Raw genomic sequence first — 22,878 nt, 5'->3', positions numbered from 1 at the left:
GCCGTATATCATTTTCCATTTCCCATTTTCACAATGGCGGATTGCGAATTTCGGGAAATTCCACAGGAAACTGTCCCACTGTTAGAATAAATAAAATCGCAGCAGGAGAGGGTATTTCAAATGGGTCGGCTCAGTCAAGGATTTACGGTAAAAAAATATACCAGAAGCAGTAAATGTTCTTAGAACAATTTACGTTTTTTGAAATACTACGAAAACAGAATATAGGAAGAAATTATCAGCGAATATTTGATCTTAAATTAAGTCTAATCTTATTTTATTTATGCAGTTCAGAGTATAGTAAATTACATTGCCTTTTGATGGTTTTATAATGTAAACATATATAATCCTTGTAACTCATTTGGTATTGCTTTTTAGAATATTTTATATCAAAGCAAAAATTGATTGAATTTTACTGTTTTCATCCACCATTCATTTAAGTAGTTTATAAAATACAACTACATGTTTGTATTATTGGACTGAGAAAAAGCAACAACATCAAAAATTGTGATCCATATCTCTTTTGTGACGGTTCTAAAAAAATTAAACAGTCTCTAATAAACTATAATAAATAAATAAAAGAAATATTCCATCGAGCATGGCAATTTATAATTGATGTGTTAGCGTTACCTTAATTTTGGAAAAATGGGCCAATTAACTTCATCGCCCCAGAATAATTTTATATTCGAACGTTAAGTATTAGTTAAAATTTTGTCAGAACAAGTCATTACGAAACACAATAATTTAATTGTCTTGCTTCATCCTTTAAAATATTTTTTACTACAACTATGTTTTCTTTTTTTTATATATCATATTTTTATGATGTATGGGCACAATAGATTCAATATAACTGTGGTTTCGTTAACGCGAGTACTATACTCATGTTCGAGAGTTTTCTTGGAAAGTCCATTATATAATATGTGTATGTACTATATAAGCAGTACTGTATCACTGTATTTTTTTTGTCAGTTTAAAAGTGATAAGATGATAATTTATAGATGTACATGCAATGATAAAAAGCAATGATACTTATTAAGAGACTACAACAAATTTACAGATCTGACAACCTCAGTGAATGAAATTAGGTTTAAGAGAGAGTACCTCGTCAGTATTTGAATATAACAACCCCATAGAGTGTAGCCAAACCCGGGTAAAGGTACGGGGGAAAGCATTTCTAAAGTAGCATAAACTATTTTTGAATCTGTGCTAGCAACAGTATTAGACAGGAAGTTAATCTAACAAATGGTGTACTGGAGTTCAGTTTTACAAAATAAATGTTTAATGCCTTCGCTGATTTCAATAATCTTATCAGCATGATGAATCTAAGCAGTGTTGTTTCATTGAAAGTTAATTTCAAGAAGAAGTGACAGATCTTGATGGTCGAAAAACAGAAATTCCTTAAAACATGGGATAGTTGAATAATGTGGCAACATTTCAACAAATTTTACAGAATTAGAATTTTGGAAGTGTTATTATATTCTGATTTATATATAGCTGATTTGATTAAAAAAAATTAATTAACTTAACTCATCAATAAATCGTCCTAATCAGATTTTACTGAATACAGATTCCCAGAGATATTTCATGTTATAGTAAAATATTATATTAACGGACTATTAGTCAGTTTAACTATCGGGAAGAGTTTAATATATAGACCATTTAGTTCACTCTTAACTAACATTTGAATCGGGGGTCATATAATATAAAGTTAGTTTCATACTGCATATCTCAAATGGAAATATTTCTTCTGAATCAAAAAAATGTTAATACGAAGCTATGGTCTAAATTATTCACCATAAAATTCATCCAATTTTTGCTTATGATGCCTGTTAGCCTATCTATACAAAATACAACAGGTTATTGTTTATTTAGTACTACTAATAATATTTGGTTTATTTTTTAGTTTTATATTACATATTATAATATCACAGCAGCCGTATCTATATTATTAAAAAATTAAACAATTTATAAAAACATGATGGACATGTTTTAAGATACTGAACTTACTAACTGTTTTGCTGCTAAAAATGATTAGGCACGTTTTTCAAAACAAATTTACCCGATCAAACAATCGAAAACTCCTCAAATAATTTCATTCTATCTCACTCAGTACAAAATTTTCGGCCAACATACCGTTAGAAAAATTCCTATTAAAATAGATATGCTGGATCCTGTAGAAGCCAAAGTGGAACTGCGATCCTGATTCAGCTCCTGCAGATCAGCCTTGTTTCTGTAATGACTTTGGTTGGAATCTGAAACAGTATAAAGTGGAATATCATTTAAATGAAAATTTCTTATAACTATATATTTCACCATATATATTAATTAAATCTCTTTTACTTTCGTCATGAGGAAATTGTGTCTACTCATATACCACTGGTTTTTGATGAATTTTTTACTAAATTTTTAAGGGATATTTTATCAGACCGAACAATTTTTCAACAATTTTGAAATTTTCCTGGGCTGGCTAACAATTAAAATAAAAAAAGCCGCTCAGAAGACATTACTTTGGGTTGATTGCCATTAACACCGCATTCCAAAAAATACTTATAAAAATAAAGCCATTTCTTAATTAAATTTAACAATTATTTGGAAGGTCCCAAAACATGCCATTATGAAAGCATATATATTACTTTGGGGGGTTACTTTGAAGGGGACGAAGAAAATTGAAAGAAATAAATTATGCTTTTTTGGTTTCACTTAATCAACATTTATTTAAAGTTTTGTTATTAGAAATTACTTTTTGTTCGACATCATTTTGTTTATTTAGACGTATCCTGTTCTGAATTACGGACCAGCGACTCTAGCAGCGGCTCTCTAGTTAGTCACATATTTCGGATAGTTATTTACATACGCATTTATATACCTAATAAAAAGCTAATATCAAATATGACTTTCTGCCCTTTAAATAATTCGATAAGTTGTACTTCACCAGGCTAGGGTACTAATATATATTTGATTTATCATGTATTTTTTTTGTGAACAAGTTTTACAGATTGGTATGTGTGCGTTATAGCAGGCGTTCATTTCAAGCATTTCGAATAATTGAACCAAAATATTGTCACTCAAATCAAGTAAAGTCAAATAAAACTAAGCGAGGCATATTACAGATTATACAGATTTTGTAAAGTACTTGAGGAAATATTGGGTTCGTGCTCTTATATTACTATGTATTATTTCCCAAATATAACAAGATCTTTTGGTACAATATCCGATATAGCTTTTCGTTCCACAGAGCTGCTAATTAACAGTTTAACAAAATCAAACATCCGTTGTCAAATGTATAAAATTTAAACCTTCTTGTGTTGGAGTTACTATCAGCTATGTAAAATGCGCCGAAAAGGCTAGTATGCGGAAATGATGATTAAGAAATGTTACGTGACGTCACTATTTCGTAACGATTTTCATTGGTGCTTGACTTAATATGGCTAGTTTTTAAATTTCCTGCTTCCATTCCTGCTAAAATCTTAACATACATATTATATAAATCTTTGTAATCTATTTTTTCTATATTATTACTATAAATCAATATATTTGTATTTCTTTATTATGTATCATCATGTCTATTGATTCATAGTGGAGGCGTTACGTTGTCATCAAAACAATGCTAAACCACATATATCTATATTGGCCGAAACTAAGAAGTGGCTAGCGTTTACTTAATAAGATGGAATTATATTTGTGCCTCCATTATTTTATACTAGCCACCCACCCCGGCTTCGCACGGGTGCAATGCTGATACTAAATTAAATACACTACAGAAAAAATATGAACGTTATATATAAAAACATAGCGGCCCGCTCCGACTTTGCACGGGCATAAAATATATATGCCTATGTCACTCAATGAAAACATGATTAAAATCGATCCAGTATTTTTGGTTCATTCATTACTGCCCTTGGCCTGCACGCATTAAATTTGAAGTAAAACAATTCCTCTTCCCCTATACTTACTATGAAGATTTCCTGCTATCTTTGGAATATCTAAATTCATACAATTTTTATTACATTACACATTTTTAAACGCAAATTTTAAATTTGTAAATCTCCGAAAATATTTGTTTAATTTACATGCTGTAAGGAAGCATATTGATCTATATTAATTGCACACTGTATTTAAGGTACTTAATTCGATAAGGATTAATGCCGTATTGCTTAAAATAGCTTCGTAAATAAGCCATTTTCTCACGTAAAAAGTAAACAATAAAAATGGTTAATGTGGGTTATCCCTAAAAGATAAACATATACCATCGCGGACTTTTTTGTAGACCTTTTTATGGTGTACAATACTGTAGTACATTAATTTGATCTAACTCGTAGGGTTAGGCAACGTTTTTGCTACTTGCTAAATAAGCCTAAAAAAATAGGTTAATTTACGACATCACGTTAGAAACCTCTAAAATTAGCAATGTTGCCTTAGTATATTATGCATGTATTATACATATAAACCTTCCTCTTGAATCACTCTATCTATTGAAAAACCGCATCAAAATCCGTTGCGTAGTTTTAAAGATTTAAGCGCACATAGGGATATAGGGACAGAAAAGGCGACTTTGTTTTATACTATGTAGTGATTAGTACATTCTTGTGATTTTATTTGTTAAGTATATATCAAACAGTAGCATCGATAATATACACTAGTATTATTAAAAAACAATATAAATAATAGTACCACGCGTTGATATCGAAACTTATGTAAAAACCTGCGTTCTACTTACTTCCTCTGGATTTCCTAAAATCTATAAATCTTTTTCCGACACTTAAGCTTTTATTCTTTCGCTTCGAACCTGTTCGCCTGTTTAATATAAACAGAAGCTCTTAAATTAATCACTAGCGCTTTCCTGAATTCGCAATATAGAAGCTGAAAAGTGCGAGTTAATTTTGCATGTTTTCGCGTTTTCATTTTTGGCCTTTCCCGCCATCATCCAGCCCGGCCTAGGGGCCGGAACATTCCGAATAAATTTGCATCGACATTAGCTCAACATTTCTCAGTCACTAATTGATTTGTTTTTGTTTGTTTTCTGTTTAATTAGGTTAATTTTACATTAATCCACCGGGCAAGGTTTCAAATTATTTGTGGAATTTGGATGTGTTTTTTTTTTGTTTACGATTTTATAACGAGATTATAATTTATTTATTGTTTTACCGTTTTGAGGGTACATCGTTGATATTTGGGTCAACTTAGCTCAAAATATATAGGTAAGGTTACCAAAATTCGCATAAAGTTAAAAATTGATAGAAATAATCAGAACACCATTTATAAATTAGATGTTAAAATCATACAAAATAGGTATTTTCATGGAGCAATATTCGAGACTAAAATAATCCGTGGAAAAATGAGGAGGTGTACAATAGTTACCACGTGACAATTTAATAGGAAGTAATAACACAAGATGATTAATAGATAAATAGCAAAAGGCCTGTGCGCTGTTTAAGCACATTTATTTTAAACCAGATTAAGTTTTGAAAGCAATCCATCAAGAATCTCAAATCGAAATAGTTAAGGATATATAGGCAATATTTCAGAAAATTATACAAAAAATTATTCAAAAGCAATACGTAGAATAGAAACACAACCAATACTTTCCACCCACCAAACGTAAAAAGTAAATATGTTTTGCCAAATATCCAATATAATTTCTTATTTTTTAACACTTTAACGAGTAAATATGAGTCAGGAAAATTAATAAAATCTTACAAAAGGTGGAGTAGGCGTAAAGAGGGAAGCACAAAATATATAAATGTAATAAGGATATAAATACAACCCAACAAACTGATGGGAATCAATATTTGGGTATAGTTGTCTCCTTTTCTAAAAATATGTTACATATAAATATTATGTCAAAATAAATTATATTTATTCTAATTTTTGTTTTAATATGTTATTTATATTGCGTTTGTGTTCGTTTATCCAGTTATGTTTTGTTTAGATAAAGAAATGGTAGATCATAGAGATTCAAATCTTATGTTACGAATTTATTTCAGACTTTCTATTAATTATATTTGATATTATCCTAAAAACGCCAGACATTTTATTTCAACATCTACATTTTGTTAATCTTTTTTGACTATTATTATTTGATTTATCTGAAAAATCAGAAAGGTATAAGTGTATCATAAAAATATGATCATTTTTCATTCTTACCTTTACTATAATCTTCAAACAAATTTTGTTTTATAGCAATTTATAATACTTGTGTTACAGAATTAGAACACCATTCCAAAAGTCATCCGGTTTTACCAAGCCTGATTACTGGCGTGACTGGGATAGTTATTCCTTGTCGGATTTTCCAGTGTTGCCTGTAAAGACATTTATACAATGTACATCCATGCCCCAGCAGAATTCGAACCCAAGACTGTTGTGTAACATTAGTCTACTACTAATTTTCTTTATTAACTAATAAATAATTATGTTACCTTAACAAACATCTGTAAATATAAATTTAAAGTAAAATAATGTTTCTGACCACAACTCTCGTAAACCATAACACGTAGTTGTAAAATATATCAAGCTGATATAGAAGGAATACGCATGAGCAACGGTTTTACTGAGTTCTAATAGCTCAGGGTTACACCGAAGTATAAAATGACTTGGTTTCTTTCAAGTTAACATTGAATTATGTTTTTATTACATTACATATTGCTATATGTTGAACATATAAGTAAAACAGATAGGTAAAAATGTATTTAATTTACATCACACATACAGTGAAATAAATGCATAAAAATAAAATAAAAAGTTAAAATAAAAAAATTAAAATAATGCATAATAGTTCTTGTATGTCTGCTTTTACTAGACTAAGAATTTTAAACGGGTTTTTTTATCATCAATAGGTTCATTGTGGATCAGAATCTACCGATAAATTGCAATAAACTCAGCTAGTAGTTTTCTCATCGTAGCTCATACTCCTAAGCCCTAAGTCCCAGCTATAGAGCTCCTACACACTTATTTAAAAAATAGATCTTTCGTTTCAAAGGCCATTTAAAACTGGAATCTAGATCCTTCAATTCTCTGCTGTTATTTAAAATATCATCAAATATATCAAAATTGAGTCAACATTTTGATCAAGAAACATTGAGTCTCAATTACCTATATCATAATCACCTTCAGCATGTTCAGCCTCACCATTGAATTATTTAATTTTATTGAATTCTCAAATTGCCCATTCATCATCGAGTTTTCCTGTTGTTTATATGAAATCTGCAGCAATAACCTGTAATACATGCTTAGGTGTTGCTACTCCCATATATCACATTTGTCGATTTTGATTTCAATGATTTAAAAGTGGCGATCTTAATACTAACTACCAAGAAATACGGTGAATTTTAAAATCGTTGAAAGCAAACCCAGCGCTAGCTCTCCAAGAACTATGCGACAGCTTAGAAGTTGATAAAAACCGTTTCCAACAATAAACTACACTACAAAATTTAACTGGAAACGCTAATTTAAATAATTTCAACATTACATTCATTGCTTCTAATACAAAATCGAAGGGTCTTCCATAGTGCATTGAGATTTTTGACAAAAAGTGTAACCGCTACAACTCCGGTTCCAAAATGCTGAAAAAGTACGAAATAAAACCAACATCTCTTTGTAGACACTGTATCGCTGTAGTAACAGAAAAGTAAGATAAGACAGTTAGAAAAAGAGGGAAATATTTTGACCAATATATATTGTATCAATTTTTTTCAGTTAATGATTTTTTTTATGATATAATAGTCAGAATATAACCAAGTACCTAATAATTCCGCCGTAAAAATACGTTTATTAAAATTGTCGTCCTTTTTAAGTTGATACAACCGTTCTATATACTATATACAAAAGCTTGGACACAATTTGTGATTTAGATTACATAATTTGATATTATTAGTTCATCTTTAGTGGTGTACTAAGCGATCTTTACTGCTGATAAAAATCCAATATATATCATAATTTCTCCAAATGGTTGCACTGCAAGCAGTAATTATGAGCATTATCTTACATTTAAGAGAGCAAGTTTGTATAAAGCAAGCTGCTTTTCAGAAAGAATGCTCTTGGACTTCCATCACAACAATGTACTATCCCGCATAACATCATACCATTGTAAATAATTTTCTAGCCAAAAACCAAAACAACAGCCAAATGCTATGGGTTGTTATTGTTGTGTTATTTCGAAAATTGTTTTCTTTGAAGGCTCCAAAATAAATTTTGAAACAATAATAGACATTTTGTATTTTATCAACATATTTATGATAGGTTTTCGGCGTATCGTAAACCAATAAACTCACCTGAACTTTCATGATTCTTTTCTTCTGACCCAGACACTTGTTTATGGTCCCTAACAGCATCTGTAGCAAATTGGATATATTTAATTTTTCAATTATCCTGATTTTCATTACTTACTTTTGATTGTGACTAATTTTAAGTGTTGCGTTGTCAAAGATGTACTTGGTGTGATTGTAGAAGGGTTTGGAATACCTGTAACCAAATAAGATAACATTAAATCTAATATATTATCTTTAGGAAGGGAAGGAACCCTTTAAACAATGCGGTGGTTTAACTTATAACTAACAAGAAGCGAGGCGTGGTATCGCCATAATTTCATAGTTCTCCAGCAGGAAACTAAAGGAGCAGCGTATACGTCTAAGAGACATTGTAATCCTAAGTTAATTAGTAAGGATAACATAATGTCCTGCTGCAAGTTAGTCGCAGTACAGGCGGTGTGATTAACGTTCAGTAATTAAACGTTATAATCGTTGTTTGCTGGAAGAGTTCGGTGGTGTTAATTCAAACTGACCATTTACACCGAATCAATATATCTCATAACGTCAGAAATTTTAAATATTTTTGGGAACAGTTTTGTTTTTTTCCGGTCAATCAAGTGTGTATCCAATCGATTACATATGCTTGACTTGAATATTTCACTTTAGATAAATGAATTTTTAAATTTAATTTGCAGATTTAAATAAGTTCCAATTGTGTTTAAAAAATTGTAAAATTTTTCATTTACATATGTTTTTATAGCAGAAAATATTGAAAGAAAATTTTCACATATGACATGAATTATTCAATCAGATATGGTCAGAAACAATATGTCGAATCTGTTACTAAAAGTTCATAATTTCATACTTAAATTGAAATATTGAAACACATTTCTTAATGTCATAAACACAATATGGGTTATTTAAAGGCGCCAATGCAAAATATAAAGAACTGATTTACATCCTAGTATATGAAAGAGTTTTGCGAATAGATCTTTTTTAATTTCAATTATATTTTACTTAAGAAGAAGATGGCATACATACTACAACTAAATTCCTAGTTGTATCCTAATATTATTCTTAAGGACTAGAATTAAGATTTCAGACCCAAATTTAATTAGTCTTTCATGGATATGACACTGGTGCACTCATACACATAAGTTTAAAATTGGGTATAGTTATTACACGTAGCCTAAATATACCAATTCAAAGATTTTTTGTCCTTTCAACCTTCGAATAGGTCCACTGTTGTTAAGCAGTTATAGTACTTCAACGTTTTTTATCTTTATACAATCTCATTAGAAAGTTTTTCGCAAACTCTTTAATTTCTTCGCTGATTGTTAACACCATTAGGTTCTCATTTCTAATATGCGTTAATAAATATGCGAGGAATGTATCCTTTTGATAAAGTTGTATCGTTTTTTGATATTGGCGCCCGTTCCTCATTTCCCGTACTCCATAATGTCACACTGGATTCAAAATTTCTTTGTATAAGAATATTTTGGAGTAATAATGTGGATTGTCGATCAAGAAACCACCACATTCTTTAGTCCCATACGGAGTTCCGTTTGCTTCTTTTTATCACTTTAATTTTTAGTATCATGCCGAAGTATTTTGCTGTGTTCCAACATGGAATTATTATAGAACTAATTATCACTGCGCGACTCATGTTTGAACTTCGTAACATTGAATTTTATTTGCTATTTTTCGGTATACTTAATAATATTAATGACATCTATTTGTAATTTGTTTACAATGGTCTCATTATTGTTATTTCCAGGGATTGGAATTATACCATCAGCAAATATGGTTATTGCTACTCCTTTCATCAGCGGATAGCAGTGGAATAAACTAACTTCAATGGAGTCTAAGGACACTATCTTTTGATACACCAACAATGAGAGGTTTCATATATGGTTATATGTAGCAGTATCTTATGTATGTAATACATATATATATATATATATATATATATATATATATATGTATATGTATATATACTTATATCCTATATATGTCTGAAATCGTCACTGCAGAAATACACTATTTGAGAGTCTGTTCACCTGCCTAGGTAACTTATTTGTGAACTTGGCTTGAGTCGTTGGTTTAAATTGGGGATATTTTAAACTAGACTATATGTCGCTAAAGCACCGTTTAAAATCTTATCTTATGTATCCTATTAATAAAATAATGTATTCTGTTGTTGCAATTAAGTATCTGGAATTACAAATAAAACTTATTTTATTGGACTAAGTTGGACCAAGTTTCCATTTCTGACAGGTCAAACTACTTTTAAAACAAATCACTGAGTGTTCATGGAAGCCATGGAACTTGTTGCTGAGTCTAAGATGGCGTTTCAAAGATACTGAGCAGAAAATGAGCAGTTTAGCTTAGAAAACATTAATTCAACTTCATAACGACAAGAACTTAGTAAAACTTTAGTTTAGCAACTCAGTAAAAATTGAGAGAGATTAACGTAGAAATGTTGATGAATGCATCGGAGAGGTCGTACTTTTTCCCTTTTGAGACAAAGATCAAAGCAGATCATTTTGATAATTCATTAGTATTTATATTGATACATTTACTTCTAAAAAGAAAATAAAGCTAATTTTTTTATATATGTTAAACATGAAAATAATAGGGAGAAAACTTCAGAACAGTAGGATTTTATGGCTCATGATTGTTTATGAAATAACGGACCAAGACATCATATATCACAAAGGCCCTATACACTATAAATATATTGTCAAAAGGATTCTAGAAACTTGAGTGGAGAGCATGGCGAACAATTCCACCATGATACTAAAGAGGTAGAGAAAGCTAGCAAGAAAAATAGAGCGTCTCAATGATATCAAACTGCTGTTGAACGCTGAGAGGCCTCCCGGGATACAGACAGAGTGGTCCCGCTGGGAAAAATAGAAGGATTTAATATATGCAAGTGAGTCATCGTTAAATCACAAAACTCCCTTAGAATATATTTATGCAGACCTGCGTTATATTTATACGCATTTTTGATTTAAACAAAATATGTTGTTGATAGTTACTCAAAGTATATTGGAAAAAGAAAAACAATATAATTCGTATAAAGAAAAACAATTTAATTACTGATATTTTAATAATAAAAAAATACAACAATATAAACCATATATATTGAATTATATTCATCGAATCTTAGACACAAAATCACCGACATATGTTAATTTATTCAAACTCATATCATACTAATATTGTTTTCATGATATACGAGTATTTCTGTATGCATATATCAAAGAGATTGACCATCAAACGTAGACCAGAATTTATTTGTATTCGTATGCGGAATGGGGCACCGAAGCAAGGGCGTGTACGTAGCTCGAAACTGAGTTTCTCTTGTTTGAAAGAGAGCAAATACGATTTAACGGCGTGCGTTTTAGATTTTTGATGGATTTAGATTTGAATCATAGGGAATTCTATTTATTTGATCTAGTATTGCGTTAGGGTGAAATTTATACAATACCTTTATGCTATCTCTTCAACCTTAAAAATCTGAACGTGGATTTTAAATAATATTGAAATAAAATAAATTGTCTATAAAATAATAATCGTAGAATGGTTTTTCATGGTTTCAACATCAGAATAGCAATGGGATTTAGTTTTTAGACAATATACACTAAAAATGTTTTGTATTAGTTCTTATTTTAGTTGAAAGCGTCAAACCATAAAATTAATCAAGCGCAATCTGGGGTAAGCTATTATATACAGGATTACCAATGTTAGTTTATCAATTTCCCCAATAATACAAGTACTATTTAAAAAATTTGTGGGGAAAAAATGTCTATTCCCCTCAAACTTATTTTAAGAAAGGAAACAAGTCTCTACCGTTTAAATCAGATTAATTTTTATCTTGTCATAAAATGGAACAATTATTCTAAATTCTTCTTGTGAGCATTTTGTTAGATGGGTTAAAATTGTTAAAAGCTCCATTTCCGACCGACTTCAAAAAAGAAGAAGGTTCTGTGTTCGGCTGTATGTCATATATATTTTTTTAATGTATGTTCACGGATTTCTCCATCAATTGTGGGCCGATTTTCAAATTTCTTTTTCTATTCCAAAAGCATATTTCCGGGATGGCCCTATTCGAACCAGATTAGGATCTGTCGCGGTGAAGGGGGCAGGAATCAGGGACGCTCAGATTTCAAAGGCACGTACAAAATGTTTTTTGTCTAAAATAATCAGATATTTAAGTATAATGTTATTGCTAAGCTGATGTGACGTAAAATCGGAAGCCGTTCAGTGCAAAAATCATGTTGCGGGTTCGATTCTCGGAGGGGACAATAACTTTTTGTTGTTTTTTAGTTCAAACATTTATCAAATCACCTAGGCTAGGTAGCGGACCCCGGGCCTGAAGCGCTCCTTATTTTCAATCATTATTTCTTTATTCCTATTTTTCCTCATATGGGCTGCATCTCTACTAGGCCGACCCATTGTAATATAAAATAAACTGTGTAATTTGTTGAATAAATCTCTAACACTAAAATTAGAAAAAATAAAATACTTTTAACAAAGAAATTGAACCGACTTCAAAATATAAATAAAGCCTTCACCAAAAATTAAAAAATAATCAAACATAGATTTGCAACACAAAGAAACATTTTAATATAAAACATGTACATAATAATCGTTGTACCAACTATATATAAACAAACAAAACCATATTTAACCTATCTACTACACTTATTTTATATTTATATTTATATATAAACCCACAATTTAGCTTAATTTCTGCCTAAATCTATATATCTATTAACAATATTATTTTAACTACTACCAACTGACTATTTATATATAAGAATAATAATGTAATTTTGTCACATATACAACAAATTAAATTACCAACAAATCCAAATAAATACAGTTCGTTCTAGTAACATTCAATCTACTATGTGATCCTTATGAAGTTCAAGCTCATGTTGATCAAAAGCTATCACAGCATGAGCTCGCCACTCGTCATCTAATTTCTGTACTGTTACATATTCATGAAGCAGTTGAAATAACTACAGAGCTGGTGTGCGTAATTTAATTTGTAGCTGCAGAAAATAATGGGTCCCTGAAATCAAATCGTTTGGTAATATCTGACGTCATTGTTATATAAAATTCTTGATATGTTTTATAGAAATCTGCAATAACCAATACCCACTGGAGGTATATTTTTCATATATTCTCCAGCTTTTAATCCAATATATATTTCATGTAAATCTATAGAATGTGTTGAATTGATGATGTCAGGGTTTAAGGTATCTTAAATTTAATAAAAGTCCTAGTGGTACGTAGTTATTACTCAGGAAGTTAGAAGAAGAATCATGATTGGAATTTTCGAATTTATTGACGGTATATAGGATATGAATTTTAAATATGCTACAGTGAATGTATTGTTCATTGCAATCAACATTTCTTCGGTAGACTTCGAGGGTTCAGAATATATTTTTTCTGTCAAACTAGAAAACTGTTTTACTGGAAACTACTCGTGTAGGTCACACACTTTTAGATCAAACCGTCAAGTTTGAGCTGGTGCGAACATTTTCTAAATCTTGAAATAATTCTTGCAACTCTTGAATTTTCAATTGTGTACATACACTTGTATTTAAATAGGTTAAAACATAATGCAAAAATTGCTTTCGAGATAACTAAATCACGCTTTAGATGATGATAGGTATATTGTGGAAGAAGTTATCCACATATATTTGAAATATATTTTATAATGAAAAATTACTGTATGCAAATTTTTCATAAAATTAAAACATACTTATAAAATTCGAATATATGAGAAATATTAATTACATAATGGCCTGTTTCGTTACAGTTTAATCTCCGATACTTTTTAATTCCCGTAAAGCTTTAACCGAAATTCGAAAAAACAAGTTTAATAAGCCAACTTTTATTTCCAAACTTCCTCCGTCGGTGGGATATTTGCAAACAAGCGGAAAAAATCTATTTAAATTCTCGAAGTTGGAATTGTTGACCATAAATTGATTTAAAAATGTTTATATAGTTCGAATTAATAAAGGAAATTAAAAAAGTTTGGTTAAAAGTTTCTCGTTGAGTCATATTTAATCTTAGTTATGTATAAATGTATAGACTATTGCTTAACTTTTATAGGATGATTATGTGGAGTGTAAAGTTCTGTATAAATTGTTATAAACGTGCTGTATAACATATTCTATGGTTATCATTCTGGTATTATATTGAACGAAATATATTAATTAAGCTCTCCATGACTTTCCGAGGTTGTAGATTTCTATTTGCTAACAAAATTACTTTGTTTTTTGATAGCTACGTAGGGACCGCTATAGCCCTTTAGGCCATCACTATTACATCTACATTAAATTCAAAGGTTGGCAACAGCGGAGCATTGGTACCATGCGATTCAGGGCTATAAAAGACCACCACGACGACATCTCTCTTTCTTTTCTCTACCCATTGTAACAGTATGATTTCCATAGCGCTTCCGTACTTCCTTAACGTTACCTAATATCCTGTCCATACTCCCATCGAACACATGTAGTATTTAACACATGAAATAAACAAGGTTTTATTCAACCAGTACTTTCTGTTCCCGTACGAATGGCTTCCACAAAAATGTAATGAGTGTTCCCATAAGTAATCTCGTCGGCAGCTACACATTCCAACCGATAAATTGAACATTCCTACAATTGGTTACTCTGACGTAATCTAAGTGCCTAACGGATAATCCAGCTCAACAGGATCCGTTCATGGAAGCATAGCGCGAGGAACTCATCACCATTACATGGTCGTCGTTATGCCACGAGATTATCGCGATGGACGAGGATCATAGAACCCCATCATGCGTGACATAAAGGCATGAACACCCTTGTACCACGAAACGGGACACTCAATGCACCACCTTTATAGGTACCCTAAAATAAATCGAAGGCGGCCCTGGGCGACTGATTGCGGAATGGCAGGTATGCTCAGGAACCTGCACCACATGGAGGTACGTTCCACGGCAGCTCTACTAGGAGGGGAGTAATATAGCGGTCGCTACAACCCTTTAGGCCATCACTATTATATATACATTAAATTCAAAGGTTTTTGTTCAACCACTGTTTTCTGTTCCCGTGCGAATTCCTTCCACAAAAATAGTAGCGAGTGTTCCGATAAACAATCGCATCGACAGCCACACATTCCGACCCACAAGATGAACATTCTTTTAGCTATGATTATATATGATATGATAATGTTTTAATTTCAGACAAACATTTACACTTAAAATCTTAAAATTTTGTGATGTGTAGTAGACGAAACCGCAGAACACTAATGGCTTGCTCACAAATGTATTATTTTTATTTTTATTTTTATTACAATGTGTATTGCTGTTCTTTCATTCAATTTACTATTATTTGAATGGTTGCCAGCAAAAGCACTACTTGCATATTGACATGAAAAAAATAAATCAAGACATGAAGGAAAAACAAAACATTTTGAACACGTAACCTCCATATATGATTTACAATATTACTGTATATAATTTCCGTATTTGCCTGATACTCATTTTAACAACTAAACTAAGAAATCTATGAAATATTCTTGATCGGTCCATTTTTAGTTATTTGTAATAATTCTCTGGAACAAAGATGTCGCAAAGAAATGACTGGCACTAGATGTGTACTTCGTAATATTATTTTACTGCTACAGAATTATTTATATTCATAATAATCTTGGAGCTTAAGAATGATGCACTTCCTTAACTTTCGAATGTAATGTTTCGAAAAGAAAACAAAATTTTTTTTAGCAGAATAAACATACAGAAGCTGTAATGATTCGAATTTTGCTAAAATGCCTTAGTTAGTTAAGAACTATAAAGTTTCTCTGTTTTCTACAAACTATATAGTTTAAAAAAATGTTTAGTTTAACAAGTTTGGTCGGAATATAAAACATGTATTGTAGCGTTATGTCACATACTAATTATTCGAAGAATGTTCTGTAACTGCGTGGATTATCTACATTATTACATTTTAGTGGCGATTTCACAATGGTTTCCTGTATCTGGTTATCGCATGGTTAAATTAAACTCCGTTATCGATATGTTTATGTGTATGCGACTAATATATTTTCTTTTATGTTTAAAAATGGGTCTCGGAAATGTCCTATTTCTTGATAATAAAAAGTAAATTAAATTGATTAAGTAATATTACCGTAATTTACCAATCCAGAGAAATTACTATACTACTCGCGATAGTTCTTCAGTTAATTGTCATTCAAACCTTCACTGTATCTCATTTTCCGTCAGAGTTCGTCGCACTAGATTAATTTCTACTCGAACATCGGTATCGTTGGAAGAGTTGAATAATCATAACCATACGCTACCATCACGATATGGGTAAAAGCCAATAAGCTTAAAAAGGTAAGTTGGGAATGATTTTCAATCTACGAAAATTGATTTACTGATTTCTGACTGATAATAGTATAATTTCCTTAAATAATTTAAAGTTCTAATTATAATAAAAATATTTGATCACCTAATTTAGTTTTAATATATAGGAGTTGAAAAAATCACTCGCCTCTAAATCAGGTCGCCACTGCGACAATTCGATATATTCGCCTAACAGAAATGCTATAGTTTGAGTCGATATTTGAAAGTTTAATAGATATTGATGGAGAATGATTCGTCTTGCTGATTCATAGGCATATATCCAAAATTCAACAACTATCTATATATTACACACAATTTATGAAGCCTGTTAAAACTTAAATTTCTTAAAAATATATATGCGCCAATCGATATGAGCAATTTTTTGAGCATTTGACAGATTATGAGTGATATAAGAAGTAAAAAAATTTGTATGATCAAATGATCTTGCAATATCTTCTTGATGACGAATTATACTTTAATATCCCAATATATTGCAGAATGAATTTTATTCGTAAGATCAAGGGTCGCGATTGAATTCTATAGTTTTTCACAATGCTGTTAAATATCGATTTATCAAGTTAATATCAGATATATTATTGTCCCAAAATTCCACGCCAAAACCTCCAAAAATGGTCAAGCAGAAATGATCAAGAGTTAATTTAATTTCTAGTTAGATAGTTTTCAAGCTACCTGAAACAAATCATAGAATGCACTAAAAGTACAAAGTGTTATAAAAAAAGATTTTGCTCAACAAAACCAAATTTAAAATGAATTCTTGAGCTGGTGTCTGGAAACGCTTAGTGTTAAAGAGTTAGTGTCGCTAAAGAGGGCAATAACTTTCAACAATATTCTCTGGGCTGAAGTGTGGCCAAATTGTAGTTTAAAAAGCTTGTGCGAAATCAAAACATAGAACGTACAAGCAAAGGTTGTAAAATTAATGGAACAGAACTGTAATGTATAGACACTAGTTATAAGAGTTAGATAAAAATAATGGTTTCATGAGATCAATTATAACAGGTCAATTGAAAAGTAACATGCTTTTTTTAGTTAGCCCTAACCCTCAAAAGATGCGTGTATAAATTTGACAGCTGTCGGATCATTACTTTGTGAATTATAGCATTTTGTGCGAAACAACTTTTGTTATTGTGAAAAAAATGGATAAAAAGGAATTTGGCGTTTTGACAAAATATTGCTTTTTAAAGAGAAGAAATACAGTTGAAGCGAAAACTTGGCCTGATGCCGAGTTTCCGACACTCCCCAGGAAAATCAACCGTCAAGGATTGGTATGCCTGGAATATGGAATGTTAGAATGAATAAGAAATGAATATGGAAGTTTAGACGTAGCGAAATGAGCACCGAAGACGGCGAAGGCAGTGGATGCCCAAAAGAAGTTGTTATCGATGAAAACATTAAAAAATTCACAAAATGATTTTGAATGACCCTAAATTGAAATTGAATAGAATAGCAGACACTCGAAAGATATCAACTGAACGTGTACATGATATCATTCACGAATATTTGGGTATGAGAAAGCTCTGTGTAAAGTGGGTGCCACGCGAGCTCACTTTTGACCAAAAACAACGACGAGTTGATGATTCGGAGCAGTGTTTGACGTTAATCAAGCATAACAAACCCGAGTTTTTGCGTCGATATGTGACAATGGATAGAACATGGCCCCATCATTTCACTCCGAAGTTCAATCGACAGTCATCTGAATGGACTACACACGATGAACCAGCTCCAAAGCGTGAGAAAACGCAAGAGTCGGCTGGCAAGGTTATGGCGTCTATATTTTGGAATGCGCATGGAATAATTTTTATTGATTACCTTGAAAAAGGAAGGACCATCAAAACATAGCATTATTGGACCATTTGAAGGACGAAATCGCCAAAAAACCACGGCATTTGCAAGAAAAGTTATGGTAGCTGTATACAATCAAAAGCTAATACAGCAAACAAGTTTTCTAAAATAAGTACAGATAATGAACAATGTTTGGCTACCTCATTTGAAATCTCATTACAATTAACCAAAGCTAAGAAATCGTTTAGTGATGCAATTTTATAAAAAAAATGGGCAGTTGGAATGGTTCACGCTTCATGTAGCCAAAATTGGCGGAAAATCTCATCATGTAGTGGCCCGACCAATAGATGACACGGGTTATTATATTTCGAAAAGTATATGTGGTCGCTGTGTAGATTGCGAGTACTATTCGATATGTTTGGATGAAAGTACCGACCAGACCGACATTAGTCAATTAATAATTATATACGTTGCGTTTCGAAATATTTTACAACCACAGAGGAAATGCTAGACATAGTGCCACTACATGGAACAACTAAAGGCAGTAAACAAGACTGTTATGGATTACGGAGGATTTTGTAAATGTCCTTGTATTGTGATTAATGGGGTAAAAGTTATAACAGAGACAGTGACAGGATTGGCGGAAGTTTTAAAACAAAATAACATTGACTGCCCGTTATTCCACTGCATTATTCACCAATAATCCTAATGTGAATAATATTTCCGACAAATTAATGCTAAGAAAGTTGTTGTTAGAATAACCAATTTTATTGGAGGTGGAAACAGGGCATGACACATAGAAAAATTAGAAACTTTTTAAGTGAAATTGATACAACCTATGAATATTTATTATTATATTTAGAAATCAGATGGATAATTACTGCACAGTGCTTGCAACGCTTTTTCGCTTCAAAAACAAAAATAAATACCTTTATTGCTAAAAAATCCAAATAGCATCTGTCACTTTCGAACTACAAAATGCAATCAGTTCTTTACATTCTTGCTGATCTTGCATTCCTAACTGATATGATGCACCACTTGAACGCATTGAATTTAAAGTTACAAGGCAAAAAATATGAATAGAGAAATGAAATTGTTCAAAACGTCTCAAGAACAAAATGATTTTTCTTTTTTTCCGTAGTTGTAAAGAACAGTATTTAGAGATGGAAAATTTTGAATTATATAACTCTCTGAATCACCAGAAATACATGGATGAAGTAATTGTGGAATTTGAGCAGCTATTCCTCGAATTTAAAGAATTTGAGAGTGAATATGACTACTCACTAGAACTCTTCACTCATCAAATAACGGTCGCAGTTGAAAGTGTGGAAATTGATTAACAACTAGAACTGTGTAATTTTCAATCAGAGCCTTTTTATAGGGGCAGAATCAGGAATTGATTTTTTAAGCTCCTATAAAAAATGGGTTCAATGATAGTCAGTACCGGTATTTGTGGAAATGCATATTCGACAATGAAGTTTATAAAATCGACATACACGCCTTCATTGACAGAAACATCATTTACGCATGCACTGCGTCTAGCTACTACCAATATTGACGTAGATGTTGAGAGGATTGTAAAAGATAAATTAATGATAAATTTATACAATAAGAAAATAATGATATTATACCTGGATTTTGTTTTTACCAATATTTTGCGGCGCCCCAAAGTATTTAGTCATTTTTATTGACCCTAGATCCTATCTACTTTGGACAGCCCTGAATTGTAAAATACAATTAATTTTTTTACATTTTAAAGCCTCGTTTTACCAACGAGGGTTATTCTGGACTAGACTTACTAATTAAGGTGGGCTCTGAACCACGATCCTCGACATTAAAGCCTACTAACTGGTGAGTAGCTAACTTGGAAATTATCCTAGAAGACACCTTGTCTTACCCGGCCTGGTTAATGGCGTGACTGGGATCATTTTCCTTGTTACAATTTGCCCTCTTACCTAAGACAATCACAATTATTAAACACTCACAAACATACTTTTACGACCAAGCCCCAGCAGGATTAGAACCCGCGACTATCCCATCAGTAGGTAGATCATCCTGTCGCCTTTACTACTATACCAACCGAGCCGGTAGTTAATTTAATGTATATAGAAAAATTGGCTTATAGAATGTATTATATTAAATTTATACCAAAAAAACATTATTTAGTTAATTTTGGATCACAAAAAATTGTTCTATAAGGATCATGGTGAGCAATCAGAGCCGGATATTCCGGCAACACCTTAATAACCTCTAATTTGGTTAGATAATATCACAAATGAAATAATCGCGTGCTGCTAATTAATTACCCCGTCTTTTGACCGAAGAAATGCGAGAGGAGTATAGGAAAAAAATGGTTGTACTTACGATACAGCTTAATGGTGCCATCAGTTTCTCCGAGGGAGTTCTTTGCCACGCATTTGTACGATCCGTAGTCGGTCGGGCCGACACGACGAATGACCAGCTTCATGTGGACTTTGTAAGCGTTATCTGCTACGTTCGGTTCGTATTTCGTTCCTGAAATCGAATAGAAAAGCCCTGCCATTAGAGGAAATTGAGAAAATCCTGCAGAGCGAATTGAGTCATCTTTACTGCGCCAATAAGTGTAAGTTATTCCACGCTATTGTTAACTGAAGCCAAATCCATTTCGGAAGTATTATCTCCGGTCAAGAGAGAAACATTTTAACAAATAAAAACTGTTTTATCACGTGATGCTACGTCTTTATAATCTTTTTTGGCTGTCTTATAAACTTTAGCTATTATTATTTTGTTTATTAGGTTTGCGTAAATGGATGATTAGAAGTAAAAGTGAAGTTCAGCGTAATTTCCATCAATATCTGGGTTATATTCTGAGCTGAAAATCATTTTTGAAGACTTTGGGTCTGAGGAACCTGAAACAGCTCAGAATTGAAGTCGAAAAGCTCACACCACTCCTTCGCTTCTGGCTTTGGCTCAGGATATTGGCGATAAGAACAGAGATAATAACGACACAAGATCTTTTTGATCATTTTAAAACTCGTACTAAAATTAGTTTTGTTTTAATCATTAGCAGATGTAGTACTCATCGTACTCACAGCTTCAGATTGTTTCTAATTAAATCATGAAACTAACGTTATTATCAAAGATGAAATATTAAAATAGCGCCAGATTTTTAGTTCTACTCATCACCTGAACAGACGATACTCCACAAACGTATTGAAAAACCTCACATTCAACAAAGCCACCTTTTGGGTTCGCTGACTTCGAAGGATATTTAATCTTCATATTGATACCAATTTGTTCACAAGTTGGCAAACGGACTCTGACTCAAATGATAATAATCTTATTATAAGCTAAGCAGAAGAAACAATGTTGTAAAAAATGTCAAAATCGCCTGTATACATGATTTGTTGCTGACCATTTATTTATGTTTATTATTGTTTCTGTTATTTAAATAATTAATCTACACTATGAATGCATCGTGTACTGCAGCTATCTTTTCGGGTTCTTGTTGATCACTGCGACGTCTGGCTCAAAACAACCTAAACGGAATCCTGATTCATTCAGATTTTCAGTGAGGGAAAGACGCTTCCATCCACGACACTCTCACGTGAGACACCTAAAATTGTATGGTTGTGTCTTTTTGAGTTTTTCCGTTATAGCAACAATATCGCTCTTTCATCAGGTGTAACAATTCGTTTTCCATGGGCCTGCACGTCCATTATCCAGAGCACTCACTCGACACAATGCTACATGCTTTTTGTTAGATATTTTTTCCATGTATTTTCTATGTTCCGTTGTGCCTTTCCTACTGTGATGTGGTCCCACCAGATATTCGATATAATACGATATTTCATATTGTTAATATATTCCCATGTTACAAATATTATAAATTCTTAATTGGCTTAATAAATAAAGATAATAAGAAATAAATTAATAAAACTATATATTACTACTTCTACTACATTTAATTTATATTATCCACTATCTTTATTTGTCCCTACTTTTTTACTTCTGTTCCTATCATTTATTATTTATATTATTTTATTTATATTTATTTATTTATATTTACTTATTTATTTATATATTTAACAAAAATGTAATAAATGATAGACAGAAGAAAACAGAAGTAAAATAGTAGGAACAAATAAAGATAGTGAATAATATAAATTAAATGTAGTACAAGAATTGTAAGGATAACGTTGGGGAGTTTAGCCCGCGAACACGGGTAACCAAATATTTCGGTATATAGAATTTTTAAATTATTTAATTATTACATTGTTACTAGTCGTTTCCGACTAATCTACAATTTCTCTTTATGATAACTTAAATCTAGGTATATAACTAGGAGGACCCATAGGCCCTATCTCAGTCTCTGGTGAAATAATGTTTATACATGTCACGGCTGTATTTTTTATTACGTGCACCTCACTACATAACAATACCCAAGATCAG

The 22,878-nt window shown here is 31.6% G+C and overlaps 1 protein-coding gene across 1 annotated transcript in view; it reads right to left on the bottom strand.

The window, feature by feature from the left end:
* Positions 1 to 540: 540 nt before the first annotated feature.
* The window catches only part of LOC143200255 (neurotrimin-like), a 328,665-nt gene continuing 306,327 nt past the window's right edge, over positions 541 to 22,878 (bottom strand). The window contains exons 7-10 of the mRNA XM_076410681.1: positions 20,812 to 20,961; positions 8,380 to 8,454; positions 8,265 to 8,324; positions 541 to 2,249 (exon numbers count right to left, since the gene is read on the bottom strand). Coding sequence (XP_076266796.1) covers positions 2,104 to 2,249; positions 8,265 to 8,324; positions 8,380 to 8,454; positions 20,812 to 20,961 — 431 coding nt within the window. The 3' untranslated portion in view covers positions 541 to 2,103. The remainder of the gene's footprint in view (positions 2,250 to 8,264; positions 8,325 to 8,379; positions 8,455 to 20,811; positions 20,962 to 22,878) is intronic.

The sequence above is a fragment of the Rhynchophorus ferrugineus genome, unplaced genomic scaffold (assembly GCF_030347505.1).
Source record: "Rhynchophorus ferrugineus isolate W39M unplaced genomic scaffold, kcgeb_rfMv2 rfM1, whole genome shotgun sequence".
NCBI classification, from domain to species: Eukaryota; Metazoa; Arthropoda; class Insecta; order Coleoptera; family Curculionidae; genus Rhynchophorus; species Rhynchophorus ferrugineus.
Note: the sequence above shows the minus strand (reverse complement) of the source record. Positions and strands in the feature narration are given on the sequence as shown.